The sequence below is a fragment of the Microtus ochrogaster genome, chromosome 4, assembly GCF_000317375.1.
Source record: "Microtus ochrogaster isolate Prairie Vole_2 chromosome 4, MicOch1.0, whole genome shotgun sequence".
Classification (NCBI taxonomy): Eukaryota; Metazoa; Chordata; class Mammalia; order Rodentia; family Cricetidae; genus Microtus; species Microtus ochrogaster.
The window spans coordinates 79383765-79400962 of record NC_022011.1 but is presented as its reverse complement, the minus strand read 5'-3'; the positions used below and the strand labels follow the sequence as shown (position 1 = coordinate 79400962).

The window sequence follows — 17198 nt, the reverse complement described above, 5'->3', positions numbered from 1 at the left end:
AAAAAAAAAAAAAAAGATATAGATATAGTATAGATATACATTGTTTATTTGACGGGGTCTCACTATGTAGTTTGGGCTAGCCTCAACTTAACAATATATTCCCGCCTCGACCTTCTAAGTCCTGAGATCATGGGTGTCTGCCACAATATCTGTCCAGAAGAAAAGATTAGCTAATTAATTATGTCTTTTTGACTTCAGCACTGTGGCTGCACCCTAATCTACTGCTGTTCCAGTCAGCAATTGGGACTTTTACAGTTACCAGCCTGCTTCTCTGGTAGTGGTCTCGTCACTCAGCCTCGAGGGAATTCTGTTTTCACAGGCACCAACTCTGTCACTGACACTAAAGGTAGCTTTTTTTTCTTTTTCTTTTCTTGGAACTAGCTCTTGTAGACCAGGATGGCCTTGAACTCACAGAGATCCACCTGCCTCTGCCTCCCGAGTGCTGAGATTAAAGGCGTGCTAAAGATAGCTTTAACTAAATCTCTATCGTTCTATTTATAAACAAGTCTCAAGATTCAAAGGCTGGGGAGAAAACCTGCGCTCTCGGAGAAGCTGGGTCACAACTAGCAAACCTTCTCTCCTTGCTGGTGTCTCTGAAGGAGAGTGTCCTTCTGCCGCCCTACAGCATAAAAAGCCCTGGCATTCCAAGTCCCTCCCAGTGACTCCCTGTCCATTTATTTAACTCTTCCGGAAGTCCCTGATGCTCTAGGACTACTTTCTGTTCACTAGTTGCTAACTCAGCCTCCTGACCCAAGGCTAATTTTATTTAACTAACATAAATACAGTCTTGGGGTTCGCAGTATGATCGAAGATCCCCCGACAGAATCAAGTCTATATTCTAGTGCCTTTTCCTCCATTAGAGAGGGAAGAGGGAAATAAAAACAGAAGTTCTGTCCGAGAACTGTGTGCTGAAGATGGCAAGCAGCTGGAGAGACCAACGTTTCATCTACTTACTTATTTCACAATTTTTTAACTTATTTAAACAATTGGATTCATCCCTCTATATCTCTCTATACCTGTATCTATCATATTGTATTTTGGAGGCATCTGGACTGGTTCCATAACACGACTAATGTGAACAGTTTGTTAAGCAGGAATACGCAGGTAGATATGTCTGTGGTGTGTTAATTAGTCTGTCTCGGAGTGTATAACTGAATGTTATAGTTGTGCTGTGTTGTTTAGTTTTATGTAAAACCTCCATACTGATTTCTATAGTGGTTGTAGAAATTCCCACCAGCAGTGTCTAAAGGGCCCCTTTTCTCCACATCCTTGACAGTTATTTGTTCCTTTTTGGGAGAGGGAAGGTTCAGGAGACATTCTGATTAGGACTAGGGTAAGACAGAATCCCAATATGGTTTTATCTTCCATTTTCCTGATGGCTAAGGATGCTGAATAACTTTTCAAATACACTTTGGCCGTTTGTATTTCTTCTTTGTGAACTGTTTGCTTCATGTATTTGCAGATTTATTGGCTGGAGGATTGATCTTTTGCTGTCTAAATTTTGAAGGTCTTTGTAGATGCTCTCCAAGATTTTCTCCCATTCTGTAGCTGTCTCTTCACCCTGGAGGTTGTTTCCTTCACTGAGCTGCCCTTTAATTTCAGGCAATCCCATCCATCAGTTTTTGGGGGAATTTCTTGCGCTACCGGGCCGTGTTTCAGAAAATGCTAACTGTATTCCACGTTGACGTATTTCCCCTGCTTTCCTCTAACCACTTCAGGGATTCCCAGTCTCACGTTAAGGAGGCTGATGCAGTTTTCAATGGCTCTTCATTCAGGACAAGACATATAGTTCTGGCTTCACTCTAACACAGGCGAATATCTGCTTATCCAGCACACTTGTTGAAGAGACTGTCTTTTCTCTGACCCATGTTTTCCTCATTCTTGTCAGATGGTAAGTGGTCACAGCTGTGTGGGTCCTCTATTGTAGTCCTTTGGTATTGTCGGGTTTTGTGCCAATATCATGTGGCCTCGTTACTCTAGCTTGTAGTATAATTTGAAATCAAACACTGTGTTATCTCTAATGGTTCTGTCCTTAGCATGACTTTGGCTATTTGGGGTTATTATGTTTCCATATTAATTTTTAGTTAAAAGCAATAATATTTCATTAATTCTTTGAGACTTTCTGAGAATGTGTTTTGATCACATTCAGTTGCCGCTCTTTCTCTCGAACTCCTTCAAGACCTAACCTGTCTTCCCACCCCACGCCCAAATTCATGTTCTCATTTTTCTTTTGTTGTTGTTGTTGTTTTTAATAAGCCTTCACGTCCAATTTGTATTGCTTAAATGCTCATGGGTATGTGGGGGGGGGCAGCCCGAGAAGCAAGGTTGATCTACAAGGGTCAGCCCTTAAGAAAAAAACACTGACTTTCCCAGAAGCCATCAGCTGATTATAGCTCCTCAGTTAGATGCTATAGTTATAGTTATAGTTCTGCAGTCCGTCTTCCTTCGGGTGAGAGCATTGACTGGTTGACCTTGTACAAGACCTATGCAGGCAACCACAGCTACCTGAGTCTTGCATTTCCGGAAGACACTGCTTCTCACTGGTCTTATGGTTACCTCTGGTTCTTACAGCTCTTCCATCTCCCCTCTCCTGATGGTCCCTAGGCCTGCGGGGAGCACTCCCATGTGTGGCCAAGCACTCCACGGTCACTTGTTCTCTGCTTGCTGACCAGCTGTGAGTTTCTGTGCTGGCCACCATGCACTGCACAAAGAAGCTTCTCTGTTGAGGCCTGAGAGCTTCGCAAATCTATGGGGAAAGAGATGCAAATTTAGAAGGCAGTTAGTTGCAAAGCCCGTGTAGTGGAGTAGTAGTAGCTATTTTAACTCTTGGGTCTGTGAGTTCCCCAGCATCCTGGTCTGCTCTTACGTGATTTCTCTATATCCTGCGACTATTATGTATGGTATCTCAGCAACAGGATATCACCATCGAGTTCTTGTGGACAACCAAGAATAATGGCAACAGTTTGTATTTTTCTGACTGTTTGAGAGATATCCCTGAACAATAATTTGAAGGGAGGTATCCCACACCCAGCACTGGCCTTTTTATTTGGCCACCTATGACTTCCACATGAAATTTATTTATTACTTATTTGTTTTAGTTCCATATGGGATATGGTAGGAACTTGAATGGGGACTGCATTGCACTGAATCTGTAAAGAAGCTCGAGTAGCAAGCAAACACAGCCCCGAGATCTGTGTAAGCAAATTTTATCTCTGTGCTTTCCACACCCACTAAGCTTGAATCCTCCCGCTGGAGAGCCGAGGCTGTGGAGGTCGAGTGGTCTGCTAGGGCTTCAGAGTTCTCCATCGGTACAGCAGTGACCCACACTGCACATAGCTGGCTCCAGCGGGCCGTCTACCTCCTCTCCTCAGGCTCAGGGCTCTCAAACTCCAGATTTACTCTCAATTATTTTCCTCTTAGCCGCAAAGGGTGGGGCTCTTTTTCTCTGCACACTCCACGGCCTGCTCTGTGCCTCCTGCTGCCTTTACTTTTAGGCATGTAGAGGTCCAGCCTTCAGCGCTCGCCTACACCCTCTCCCTGATCTATCTCTCACCTTGGAGTTGTAGTAGCTGCTCTCCCTAATTTGTTTATGCCTCAATTCGAGGCTCTCAAAGGATATTTGAGACAGAGTCAATGACTTTGGTCATATAAGTAGTACTACCTAAACCACAGTCTTTGTGATTTCAAACCCCACCTCTTGAGGTTGTCTAGCTTTTAACGGGATTTTGTAGGTACATAGTTAGTTAGACCTAATCTCCTAGTTTCTCTTTCAATAATGGGCGGCCATATGACAAGCCTCCTTGTGAGTGGAATGTGGCCAGAAATAATGAATGCCACTCCCAAGTTTGGCTCATAGAAACTGTTCATGTAAATTATCCTATGTCTCATCCTTCCCTGTGCGATAGATGTCAATATCCAAGGAATCCCTGAGAGCTACATCTAAAGGATGATAGAAGCTTTGTCATCCTAGATCCTTGGATGAATAAGGACTTTCCTCCACTATCGACTTCATCTCACGCAAAGCCTGGTGGAGTTCATATTGGGGAGATGAAGCTAGCCAAGTCATGACCTTAGCTAAATCAGGTTTCCAGTAAACGGTAGAACCTAAACATGAGGTCATTTGTTTTTGCCTCCCTCTGTAGTGAGTGAAGCTACAGAAACTACATCCGTCCACATGACTTGCTTGAAAAACAGGGGTACCCAAGGAAATGAAGTTAGCTGTTTTTCTTTCTGTTGCTCCCTGTACTACCCAAGTACAGCCGATTGTATGTATTGGGTTAGATGACTAGTGTTGAGTTTCTACAATTCATATTGAGCCGTAGAATGATAATAATGAAGCAAAAAATTATTTATTTAATAGTAAAAGCATAGCTGGCCATTTCCTGTTATTCTGTGCCACTGGGTTAACAGTCTCAGACTGCTTCTCCCTGCCTCTGAAAGTCTTTCTTGGCCTGTCTTCACCACCTTAGGTAAACATCATGCCACTGGATTGCAACATGTAGCCCTTTTGCTCAAAATCCATCTGTGGGCACGGTGGGCATGCTTTAAGAAGGACTTGCCAAGCACGATCTGTCTTCTTCAGGGTCCTCTGGCTGGCCTGGAAGAAATGAAGACATTCTAAAGTGCACCTCTCAATCTGACCATCAGACTACTGGAAGAGTGCACCCCAAAGAAATGGCAATTTCCTTGAGAATCTCACGCTGGGAGAAGGAAGAGATACCCATGATGGGGGGAGGGTGTGGGACTTGTCTCTTGAGGTTTCACACAGTTCTAACAACTTCTTAGACCGCCTTACAGGAGCAAGACAGAAGCATGGTCAGTGGTGGGCGGGACCACACCTTGGCAGGAACCTCTTAGAGGTCATTTCTTTGGTGCTCTATTGTGAGGGTACACACAGGTGTGAGCCTGTTGCACCTTGACTAAAGGGCAGAGAGTTTGAGCCTATTTTTGCTCTTTCAAAGTTGTTGACAACAGGCGTGGCTGCAAACAGGCGATCCTGATCTAGAGTGTGGTTAATCAGTATTTTGGGTATAGAGGTCCACCTGGCTCCACCTGGACCAAAGGCCAGAGAATTCAAGTCTATTCTTTATGTCATGTTAATGAAGTTTGTTGCTTCCTCGCTCCCCTTTTGGGGTGAAGTATATAAGCATGTGGGGGAAAATGTGGGGTTCACTATTCACTGTATGCCCCTCCTGATGCTGTCCTGTGTTTCTGTCTCTTATTTCTCTTCTATCTCTGTTTCTTTTGCTTAATAATTCTAATCCTCATGCTCCTACCTTGGAATGTAGGAATTTTGTCAAAGCTGGTCCCCAACACTCTATTTAATAAACTTTGATCTCATTTCAGGAGCCCAGAGACTGGGTGCTCACTGGATCCCTGTCTCTGTGGACCACTGAATAAATCTCCCTTCTCTGCTTTCCATTATTAATTTGCCTATTTTTATTGGCTTATGAATGACAGGTGGCCAATCCTGACTTGGGGCACAAGTCATGGCCCCATGTTCAGTAATAACCCTATAACCACCCCTTTTCAATGAGAAAAATAAAAAAAATAAGTAGCAGTTTGATTCATATGACTCTATTACTTTCAAAAGCAATGTAATTCAAATTAATAAAGAAGAAAAGTAGTAAAAAAAGAATCACCTTAAGTCTAACAGTGAGGAGGCAGAAGAAGAGGCCTGGGAGATCTAAGCATTCACTTGCCTTGATTCTTTGTTAACAGGAATGTGTTTTAAAAGTCATGCATTTCTGCTGCCACTAGTGGGCAGAGCCTAAGGTTACTGACTTATCAGACCAGGGTCAAGGGTCATTTGTGTGCTCAGAGCTCTGAGCAGAAGGCAATTGCATGTTATCAATTCTCCACAAAACTTTGGGTCTGGTTCCAGATCACGGAGAGCCTGCAACCCCGGGATGTCACAAGGGCCACCTCAAATTGACGGGAGAAGACTAAAAGTATTTTTGTCTTGTTAGATTTTTTTTTTAAAGTAGCTTTTTAAAAATAAAGGGCTTAGGAAGGAAGAGCCAATCCTCTCACCAGGCCCTCTACTGTCAGGCCGAATTCTAAGGCAAATCAGTGGTTTCTAAAGCTTGTTGATACTCTCGGAAGGTTCCCAGTGTACTCTGGGTTGGGGTTACTGCTTTGAGTACGGTTGACCTTTCCTCTCCTGTCACTGACCTGTGCTAGATCTGGACGTTAGGGCACTGACCTATAAGCAAATAGTCAGCGTTCTGGAAAAGGCCTGATTTCTGTTCAATGTTTTATTACGATGAAAACTGATCTTGGGAATGGCTGAACAACCCTGACTTTCCACAGTGGAGTCTCTGGCTTCTTCTGGCTTCTTCAAATTCACATCCACAGGTAAGTGACTGCATTTGCCAGTAGCATTTTAAGTCTCTGCTTTCCAAGTCTGTCCTTATCTTTTTTTTTCTTCTTTTTAAATCTCAGTTTATGGGAGTTGTGTTTCAGATTTACCAAAAGTGTTGTCATATGCTAGGGCTAGAGCCCGTGGGTAAGTGTGTGAAGATGTAGGGCTGCGTTCTTGGTATAATCAATGAGGGAAGCCTGGTGGCTGTCTTAAAGCAGTGCTATTTGTATATCAGTTGTCTTGAAAATGTGTGTGTGTTAAAAATAGGTGAACAGATAGAAAAAAAAAAAGATCACCCAAAGTAAAAATGCCAGAGTGATGCTTTTTTAAGCTTGGCATTATAAAAACATGACCCTGTTTGAACTAATAATCATAAAAGGCTTATCCGAGACTTTAAAAGATCAGTTATTCTCTTCTTGCCTAAAACCTTTCATGAACTCCCATTGTTGGTGGGATAAAGCCCCAAGACCCCGGTGTTAAAGATCCAAGGAACAGTAGCTCCAGAGGTAGCTTGCACCCCCCCAGACCCGTTGTTAAACAGTAGCTCCAGAGGTAGCTCGCACCCCCCACCCCAGACCCGTTGTTATTCTTCAGTCCTTGCTCCTGTTCTGTCTTTGGGTTCTAGGCCTTCCATATACTCTTTCCTTCCTTCCTTTTGTCCTCCGTCTACTTTGAGTTTCTCTCCAGGGCAAATTCATGGTGAATGTGTTCATTCTAGAGATTCCCAAGCTGGTGCTCATGCATCTTCTTCATCTATGGTCATCATAGCTGCGATTTTTCCAGGAGTCTATCAGGGTGAAGCTAATTAGAAGGTTGATGCTCTAGGCAATAGTTTAGTTTAAAAAAAAATCACATTTTTGAGAATTTTCTCACTTTTCTGAACTGACTTCGTGGTTCTGGAGTGGGAGGATTTTCTGTAAATAGCCAGGAAGTAAATATAGAGAGGGACTTTCAGTTTATGTCTGAGATACTCAGTGATGTGACCGAAGACAATAAAAAAGGGTGAATGGGGTAACTATATTCCAATAAAGCCATGATTCAGAGAGGAAAGAGAGAGAGAGAGAGAGAGAGAGAGAGAGAGAGAGAGAGAGAGAGAGAGAGAGAACATGAGCAGGCAGTCATTTGGTTGCCCTTATTGCAATAAGAATATAAGATTCTTTACTCTGAAACCAGTTTCTGAGCATCTGTTTCTCCTTCCTTCCTTCTTTCTTTTAAAAGATCAGTTAAAGTTCCTTCCTTCTTTCCTTCCCTCCTTCCCTCCCTTCCTCCCTCCTTCTCTCCTTTCTTCCCTTCTTTAACACCAAGAGTCAGTTAGTGTGGACCAGGCCCTTTGAGAAGATCAACCCTTCCATCAGCTGCTCTAATCTGGATTCCACCAAGCTGCGGTGCATCTTGGCCACCACGAGGCAACACAATAAAAACAGTGGTCATTGACATTTTGTGTTCCCAGGATCTTCACCCTGGCCCCGCATGGCTCTGAGGACCCTGTGTCTGTCTCCTTCATCTGGAGTGTCTGCCAGGCCAGTGTCTCCCAGGCAACCGTGCAGTTTCTGGCCTCTGCCCTTCCACTCAGCAGTGGTCTTCTACAGGTTGCTGTCCACGCTCTAAGATATGATCAGGGAACTGACCTTGAGTGTTTGTTTCTGAGTTGATAAGATTCCATCTTTTATCAGCAGAAGTTGAACAGAAAGTTACACAGTAGACAGGTTAAATATCATATGTCCTTGAACAAAGAAGGACAGTGGGATGTGGTCAGTCAAGTCTCCTCAAGGGGTTCCTACTTAGGTAGCCATGTCAGCCAACCACTGCATAGAAATATTAATTTCTGCCTTAAACTGTTAGATTCTCTGATATTTCCGAAAACTGATTTTTTTGAAAGACCTTGAAAATTTTCAATCTTTTCCTGAGAGATTTGGAGGAGATAAAATAATTCAATATCTTAAAATTCAAATAAAAAACAAATAGTGCAAAATCTTGTTTTCAGCTCTGAATTATCTTATGCTTGCCAAAAAATTATCATTGCAAATTGTTAAGCAATTCTGATTATAACTTTTAGCAATGGATAGTGTGGTTTAGGTGATAATTAAGCATTATAAGGTATTAACTGAGAAAGTAGATTCGGTGGCATTGTGACTGCTTCTGTTGGTAAGGGAAAAACAAAACAAAAAACAAAATAAACTTCCAAAGGAGGAGGCCCATCCTCAAGATCCTGCCAAACAAGTCTGTTTATCATTGCAAACTGGATTTCTGCATTGCTAGGGTTTCAGTCTAGGAGAGATGTCTTCCAGGACCGCTGCAAGCCTTTCCTGAGATCTTTCCTAAATCAGCTAATGGATGAAAACATGCTATTGTAATAGATGGGTTGCATTCTGCATTGTAACGGTATGAGAAAATCCATTCTACATTGTAGCAATATGAGACAATCCATTCTACATTGTAGCGATATGAGACAATCCATTCTACATTGTAGTGATATGAGACAATCCATTCTACATTGTAGCGGTATGAGACAATACATTCTACATTGTAGCAGTTTAAGACAATGCATTCTACATTGTAACGGTATGAGACAATCCATTCTACATTGTAGCGGTATGAGACAATCCATTCTACATTTTAACAGTACATGAGACAATCCATTCTACATTGTAGCAGTATATTTAACGGTATATGAGACAATCCATTCTGTGGAAGGATCACAAACAACACCTTCATTCAAGTCGTCCTAATTTTCTGGGCACTTTCCCCACACTTAGTGTTAAAAAAAACTTCAGTGTCATTGTGACCTGGATGAAGCCAGGTCAGTGGGTTGACTGCAAAAGATCCTGGAAAGCAGAGTTAGGGAAGGAGTGAGAGGATTAGGTGTAGAAGCATAAAGGGCAAAAGGAACTTGCGTTCTCTTTCTTCGTGGGTTTCAAAAGGATCAGCTCATGGAGCTGAAAATGGATTAGTCAGGCCTCAGAGATATGTTAAAAACCATGACTGGCTTGGTGGTGCTTACTTATAGTCAGAGAGGCAAGTTAAAGACCAACCTTGGTGTACATAGTGAGTTCCTGGCCAGAGAGCTATGTAGTAAGATCTTGGGTCAACTCCCATTGTGCCCTCAGTCCAAAAACACCAGGCAGCAGCAAAAACAACAGGATCTGTGAAAATCCAGAATCTGAGGGAAGGCCCTGTACTTTGGCCTCTTATTTCTGCTGAACAGCAGCGGTAGAAACTTCTCAAATGAAGGAGTAAGTTAGGAAAAAGAATTGGTGATTGAATAAAGAAGAACAGGTCTTGTTGGGATCCAGGGACCTCACTGTTGTTACTGTGATGCTTGAGGGAGAAGAGGAATCTTTGCCTTTGGTGTCTACTGTGACCTCCCCCCCCACCAGGCTCCAGTGGATAGTTCCAGTACAGGGGTCACATGAGTGGCTCTGGTTGAACTAAATAGGTCACACAGTGCAACACAAAATTATAAATCTGGAAAAGGGAAAGTAGAGGTTAATAAGAATGGGAAGGGAATAAGAGAGGGGACAGAGAGAGAGAGAGACAGAGAGAGAGACAGAGAGAGAGAGAGAGAGAGAGAGATAGGATAAGGACTTATTATTTATCTCTCCAAACCATACTTTTCCTGTATTCTCCTTGTCATTTAGTCTGAATTATAAAAGTTCAGTACATTTTCTTAAGCTTTGGGCTCCTAAGACATGCTGTAGTAAACACGCGGATACATGTCTCAGCTTGGATCTCATATAATGTGGAGTTTGAATCTAGGCTCCACCAGTTACTAACCAGTTACTAATGCACTCGTGAGCCAGTGTCTGGAAAAAGTGGAAAGAGCAAGTTGCCATCTCAGGAGACAAGGATTTAATGATTAGTTTTTTCTTTGTTTTTACTCTGCATATGCCCGTGTGTGCGCGCGCGTGCATGTATATATAAGTCACAGGACAATATGTGGGATTCATTCTACCGTCCTACGATTTGGGCATTTAGGTTCTGGGAATTAAACTAGGGCAGGCAAGTTTGGTGACAAGCACTGTTAGCTGCTGAGCCATTTCACCAGCCCCTACTGAATGATTTAAAGTCAAGACATATGTAAAGAACATTTCTGGCATATTCTAAATGCCATTTCAGTTTTAATTGGTTTTTAAAACAATTATCAGTGAAAATAATAAACTAGGGTCTTCTACAACCTATCGTTAATACATTTAATCTTGTTTGTATTTCCGGTTTGCTCTCCAAAAGTTATTTAATCATCCTATGTTTTTATTTCCTGGACGAAAGAGCGCTCTCCCTCTGTCCTCACGGCACTTCGCACTATTGGGGTTTAGCCCACGCCTGTATTTTGTCCAATGGCTTTAGTACCTATTCCTAACCGTGACCCATTTCTTTGCTACTCTTGCAAAACTTTATTTTTTTTCCAACCTTATAGGTCTTCTAAAGCCAGGAATGGATATTAATGATAACAAATATTTTTTGAGTCTATTAAAATGATCATTTGTCTTATTAACTAACCATTCTATGCTCTAAATCAACCCCATTTCATTGTATTTTGTAAGCTACTGAATAACATATAGAATATCATGCTTAACTTTTGAAAGTCAATTTTCTGGTAAGTCTGTTTTTTTCTCTTCTAGCATTTTCTATCCAATGTAAGATTAAAGATGCCTTAGGAAATGAGTTGAGTGTCTGTCCTACTTCACTATTTAACAAAGCGATCGATAGTGTTCCCTTCCACAGCACCTGCACTAAAGTGGGAACTGTACAGAGAAGTCAGCATGGCCCTGAGCAAGAATGACATGCAAATTTGGGAAGTATTCCATATTTTTGATGACTTTGTTCTTTGCTTCTTGTATTTTTGTTTCATATAATGCACAAGTTAACTAAGACAGAAAGGTTCTTTCAAAAACCTATAAATTAAAATCTAATTTATGTGCAATATTAGAATCACTCAGTCTTTGAAGTTTTATGAAACTTGTCTATGTCATTAATCTAAACCTAATTTTTAGGAGGGTTGGGGATTTTTGAATATTGAATAAATGTCCTTAATAATTATTAGTTTTTACATTTTAAAATTTTCTTCTAAGCAAAATGTGATAATTCATACCTTCTCTAGAAAATCAGTCTTATCCTGGTTTTCAAGTTTATTACTTTATTACATAAAGTTTCTTAAAGTATTTAATTATGATTTTAACTTTTTCTGCCTAATCTCCTGCCTATTTGTTTTCTGTTATTTATTTGTGATTTATATATGTCTTCCTGGTATGTTTTGTTGAGTTCTGTCTGGTCTTTGGCAATCTGAAGAGAACAGCTTTTAAATTGTTATGGCCTCTCTAGTTTTTACTCTTTTTTTTAAAAAAAGTAAGTCTTATTAATTTTGAAATCCCCCTTCATCCCTTTGTTAGGCTGGGACTTGAACCCAGGGCCTCTAGCATTAGGCAAGTGCCCCGCCAAAGGCTGTCTTCCCCAGGCCCTTAGTCTTGTTTTGGAAAGGTTCTTCAGGAGAATGGCATTCATTCATTAGTCTTTTAATGAATTAAGTGCATTTGTGTTTACAACCAAATCTTTGAGTGTCCTTTTAGCGGGATCCACGGCTTTTCTGTCTGTATTACCAGGTTCCAAATGTTTCCTAATTTTCATTGTGAGTTCATCCTTAGCATACATACATTCTAAAGTCATAACACACAATTTTACTGAATACAAATGTGTATAGATCAACAGCGTTTAATCTTTTATTTTTCACTCGGTTACATTGATATCAGAATGTATGCTAAAAGTTATATATAGAAATGTTTATTACCAGGGGAGGGAAGACTATGATCAAAATATATTTTGAATGCCAAATTTTGAATAAAATGTAAAATATAGCTATATAGGGAAATTTTGTTTTTTATTAGTAGTCAAATTAATTTTTTATTTGCCTTTTTAATTATTGGATAATCCCCTACACATATATAATAAATTTCAGTCAATTTTCATCCCACCTATTTCCCTCTCTTGCTGGGCTGTGTCATGCCTGGAAGACACCTTTTTGGCCACACATTCCCCATCCTTTGGTTCTTACGTTCTTTCTGCTCCTTCTTCCATGATGTTCCTGGAGCCTTGGAGGGGATGATAGAGCTTTCCCATTTAGTGCTAAACACTCCACCATCCAAACATTCTTAGACCTTTGGCCAGTTATGGGCTTCTGTGTTAACCACTGTCTAGAAGCTTCTCTGATTAAGGCTGGGCATTGCCCTTATCTGTGGGTATAAACTTGAAGTATTTAGAAGACAGTTTGACAACATAACAATTTAGCAAAATAATAATAGTTTTCCACGACCTCTCCAGTCATAAGCTCTTGAGTAGGAAGCGCAAACTCTCTCCTCTGAAGGGGACTTTCAGTTCAACCAGAGAGACATTGGCTGTCCCCATAATAATCATGCCAGTGTCACACTAAACCACACATTGTGTCTAGTGTGATAGATTATTAACTTGACAAGATACAGATTCCTTCTGTGAGGAAGGAATCATCTAGATTCAATATCCTCTGTCTCTGCCTGTGAAAGATTTTTTTGACTAGGTTAGTTAAAATGGGAAAACCCATACTAAATGTGGGTGGCACTGTTTCATGGCCCTGGCTGCGGCACAGCCCTCAGACACCAACATGGTCACATGTTGCCGCCTAGATCCTGAGCCTCCATGTGGCTCCTGGGGGCACCATGGGCCACCAGACATCAACACAGACCCCAGCTGTGGTAGGACCATGGACCCAGACATGGTCTTTGGCAACAGCCTTGACCCGGATATCACCATGGCCCCAGGTGGCTGTACATGCCACTCAGATCCTCTCTGCCCCCTCAGTAACGTGGCCCTCGGTTGTCAACCTGGCTCCAGGTAGCAGCCAGACCACAGGCCTCCTCATGGCCCTCAGTGGTCCCTCAGTGGCAGCAGAAGCCACAGGCATCATCTCATTCCCTCTCATTGCTCCAGGGCCTCGGACCAAGACTGGCCCTTGGTAGAAGCCCAGGCCTGGAAATAGTCCTGGACTCAGGTGGTTCACATTAGCCTATTCCTTACCACCCTTTTCTCCTCAGATCTGGCTCTTTCCCCAGCCCGTGAACCTCTTTATTGCTCCCTCCCCACCCTCTATCTGCTTACCACAATAGTGTCTGACAGTCTGCTGCCATGGGTGCTGGGCGGTACTTGCTTGAGACCTGCTCAGGCCAGCTTCAGGACATGACGCCGCGGTGCTGTTGCTCTTGCTCCGTTGCATCCTGGGGTTAATTACCAGATGGCGGCTTCTGTCCTCCACCCGCCACCTAACCCCCTGCCAGCCACATGGTATGGCGCGGAACTGTGTCGGGCCAGGGCTAGAGACCCTGAGCTGAATTTAATAACGTTTTTAAATCAGCGGCCATAGATACTTCTGAGAATTAGCTGAACACACTTCATCCACTCATTGAACATCTTACACAGTTTTACTTTTTGTCTTTTTGAAATACAACAGGTTAAACTCCATACCATAACTTGACAGACTGTACCAAGATATTTTGTTAGTTCTTATATTCACACCTGATTCTTTTTCATGGTACTTTCTGGAAACTCTTTTTTGATAAGGTACATCCTGTAATAGGTGCTTGGGTTTATGAATGGAAACTTTCTTGGGGTTCAAAGCCAGGATACAGACAAAATGGTTTTTTGTTTGTTTGTTGTCCAGGATAAATCGTTAGGTTAAAAGTTATTTTTCCTTGCACTTTGAAGATGTTTTCCAATATTGGTTATTGATAAGAAAGCAGAGAAAAATCGTAAAGAGAGCTGTGATCAACACGGCTCTGGTTGGACTCACCATCCCTTGGGGCTCTACTTACAAAAGACCACTGACACGACTTGAAAGAACTTGGGTGTCATTGTACCAGCTACACTTAAGAACTTGGGTGTCATTGTACCAGCTACACTTAAGAACTTGGGTGTCATTGTACCAGCTACACTTAAGAATGTCACCAGTTGTTTTCTTCTCTACTTAGTGCTTTGATGATATTCTGTTAAAAATAAAGCACAGATAAACAGAAAGAACAAACAAATTTAATAAACAATCATCTATCCACCAACTAAAGAAAACCTTTTCTTTCTTTCTTTCTTTCTTTCTTTCTTTCTTTCTTTCTTTCTTTCTTTCCTTCCTTCCTTTCTCTCTCTCTTTCTTTCTCTCTTTCTCTTGCTTGCTTTCTTGCTTTCTAGCTTTATCAGATAGTCTTTTATTGAAATATTTTCTTTCATGGATTTTTAACAAGCTGAGCGTTCCACTGCATCAATGCTAACGTCATGTATGATGTCATGAGGGTCCAGGATCACCTTAATATTTCCAGAAAGTTCTCTGGCTAGAGACAAGTGCTGCATCTGCTGGGCAATGTTGACAATCTCATCAAAACTGGTATTTCCACCATGTTTCATCTTCATCTGTTTCTGTCTCTTGGTGGCTCCTTGAGGTCCCTGATGACCAGGCAGAGGGCACCACCTCATCTGGGCCTGTCTGGTCTGGATGGTCAGCTTTGCTGTAATCCTCAGACCTTTCCAGTTACTGGGGCTTTGGCAATGTCATCACCAACTTTTTTTGGAGATAGACTCAGGCAACTGATCTTTGGGGCCAAGACAGATGTGGTTGCCCATCTCACCTCTGGCAAACCTTAAGTACACAACTTTGATCTCCTGGGGTTTGAACTTGGGAGGCATGGTGGAGGCGGCTGGTGATGGGTGAACCTGGATTCGGGATGACTGAAGAAAGCTATATGATAGCTTCCTCTGAGCCAAAAGTCGAAAAGCAAGAAAACCATTTTCAGTTGGACTAACTTTTTGAAAAACTGGCAAAGGTCATTTGAGGAACAATGAAATCATGACTTTAATCCAGCTTTTAGTTCGTCTTTCCTAATATTTAGTCTATTTCACTGAGATGTTATTGGATTAAAAGATCTGTTTTTGTTTCTGATTGTCTACAGAAGCTTGCTGATTTGACTACTTTTGTCAAAGAGAAAATATACAGTAATTGCAGCAATTGTTTTATTTTACAGGGCTGTTGAGTGCAGACTGCAAACACCATGTCTGACTCGGTAATTCTTCGCAGTGTGAAGAAATTTGGAGAGGAGAATCATGCTTTTGAATCAGACGGATCGAGTAAGTGGCCTTTGAATTTCCTTGAGTCTTAAGCAAAGAAAAATAAAGACAAAAATGAGGCTAACCCGTCGAGGTTTTAAGACGCAGAGAGAAGTCAGCTACGACATGTGGAGCTATTGCTGGGCACGGGCCTGACATACAGCATCCAGAATCCATGTCGTGCCACATCTGGAAGCACCGTGTTGGTGTGCACAGCCTGTGACCCAGGGGCAGCATCTCCCATGAGAACTCCTTCCTAGGTAGAGAGGGTTGTTCAGCACTGGCCATTGTGATAACTTTATCCCGGTATCATTACTGATCACCGTGGCAACAGTAAGTGTTAGGGCTTCTGCTCCTGGCAGGAATGAGACGGTGAGGGAGGTGCCCTGCAGCATTAGTCCCTGGCGTGTTGTGAGCACCACCTCTAAGCTGTCATTCGTTGATTAAGTCGTATGCTTCTATATTTTCCAGAGAAATCAAGGCTTTGCTAGCTTCTTAAAAGTTGGTAAAAATCACAGGAGTTATGACTCACGGAATCATGATTCTAGTCCAGTGTTCCGATTCTCAAGCCCTGTGTCTACACTGTGATGTCTCTTTAGTCTTACTGCGATTGTGTTAAAAATGCCAGTGGAACCAATAAATGATGGCCATGGTAACCAGTACTCCTTAGGGCTCCTTTCTCTGTGGCTTTTTTGTGCCCCTGTAGACCCAGTTCCATTTCCTACTGACGTTTGCTCTACGTGTGCTGACAAAAATAATACATAAAAATATTTAACAGCAGTATAAAAGACATCTTACAGCCAATTTGTGATTTGCTAAATACAAAGATTTTGATGTTTCTAAGGAACCAAACAATAAAGTAATTCCCATTTCCATAGATAATTTTAAATAACCATACTCACTTCAGCCAGTTTAGAACTGGTAGCTTCCATCAGGCACCGTGGCTCACATCTGTAATTCCAGCCCTTGGGAGACTGAAGCAGGAGAATTGCCAGGAGTCTGAGTTCCCAGCCCAGCTTGCATGACAGAATGAGAGACCCTGTCTCAAAGAGGAAAAACAAACAAACAAACAAACCAGCTTCCTTTTGATATTTAGAAAATATAAACATTTTGTGATCTGGAGAAAAAAATTCCAAATATATAGTCAAAGCAGCAGGAGGGAGGGATAGAAGAAGAGAGAAAAAGAGGGAGGGGGAGGGGGAGAGAGAGAAAAAGATGGAGAGAGGAAACAATTATTTTATAATATTTTGTGAGTAAAAGTACTGCACAGAAACGCTTATGATTGTGTTGCATTTGGACATGATTTTTATTAACTTCTCTATACATTGTTTTCATCCTGACAGATAACAATGATAAGAAACCAAGGTGAGTGACCCTTTCAACAACACAACATCTTCTCTAGAAGGATTTCAGAGTATTCCTATAAATGCAGTAATGGCTCAGCGGTTAAGAGTACTGCCTGTTCTTCCAAAGGTCCCAAGTTCAATTCCCAGCAACCACATGGTGGCTCACAACCATCTGTCATGAGATTTGGCGCCCTCTTGAGGAAGAGACCTGATCAGTCACCCTTATCAATTAGACCATGAAACTCAACATGGACAAGTTCAATAGAACTGCCATATACGGCCTGCCCATGTGTGCGTCAGCATTGCCAGGGCAGAAATTCGTTTCATTTCATTTCTGCAAATGCAGAGCAGAGCATTTTCATACGCATTACTTCCCACGC

General features: G+C 41.9%; 1 protein-coding gene and 1 non-coding gene across 3 annotated transcripts in view; both read left to right on the top strand.

The window, feature by feature from the left end:
- Window positions 1-6230: 6230 nt before the first annotated feature.
- The window catches only part of Abcb11 (ATP binding cassette subfamily B member 11), a 73144-nt gene continuing 62176 nt past the window's right edge, over window positions 6231-17198 (top strand). Inside the window, exons 1-3 of one of the 2 annotated variants that reach the window (XM_005346518.2) lie at window positions 6231-6357; window positions 15391-15493; window positions 16816-16837. In XM_005346518.2, the coding sequence (XP_005346575.1) occupies window positions 15418-15493; window positions 16816-16837 (98 nt within the window). In that variant the 5' untranslated portion in view covers window positions 6231-6357; window positions 15391-15417. Of the gene's footprint in view, window positions 6358-10998; window positions 11027-15390; window positions 15494-16815; window positions 16838-17198 lie in introns of those variants that run through there. The other variant, XM_013346032.1, reaches the window with a different exon arrangement.
- On the top strand, window positions 11071-11175 carry LOC113456028. The gene has a single exon (XR_003376916.1). It is a non-coding gene; the product is annotated as a U6 spliceosomal RNA (small nuclear RNA).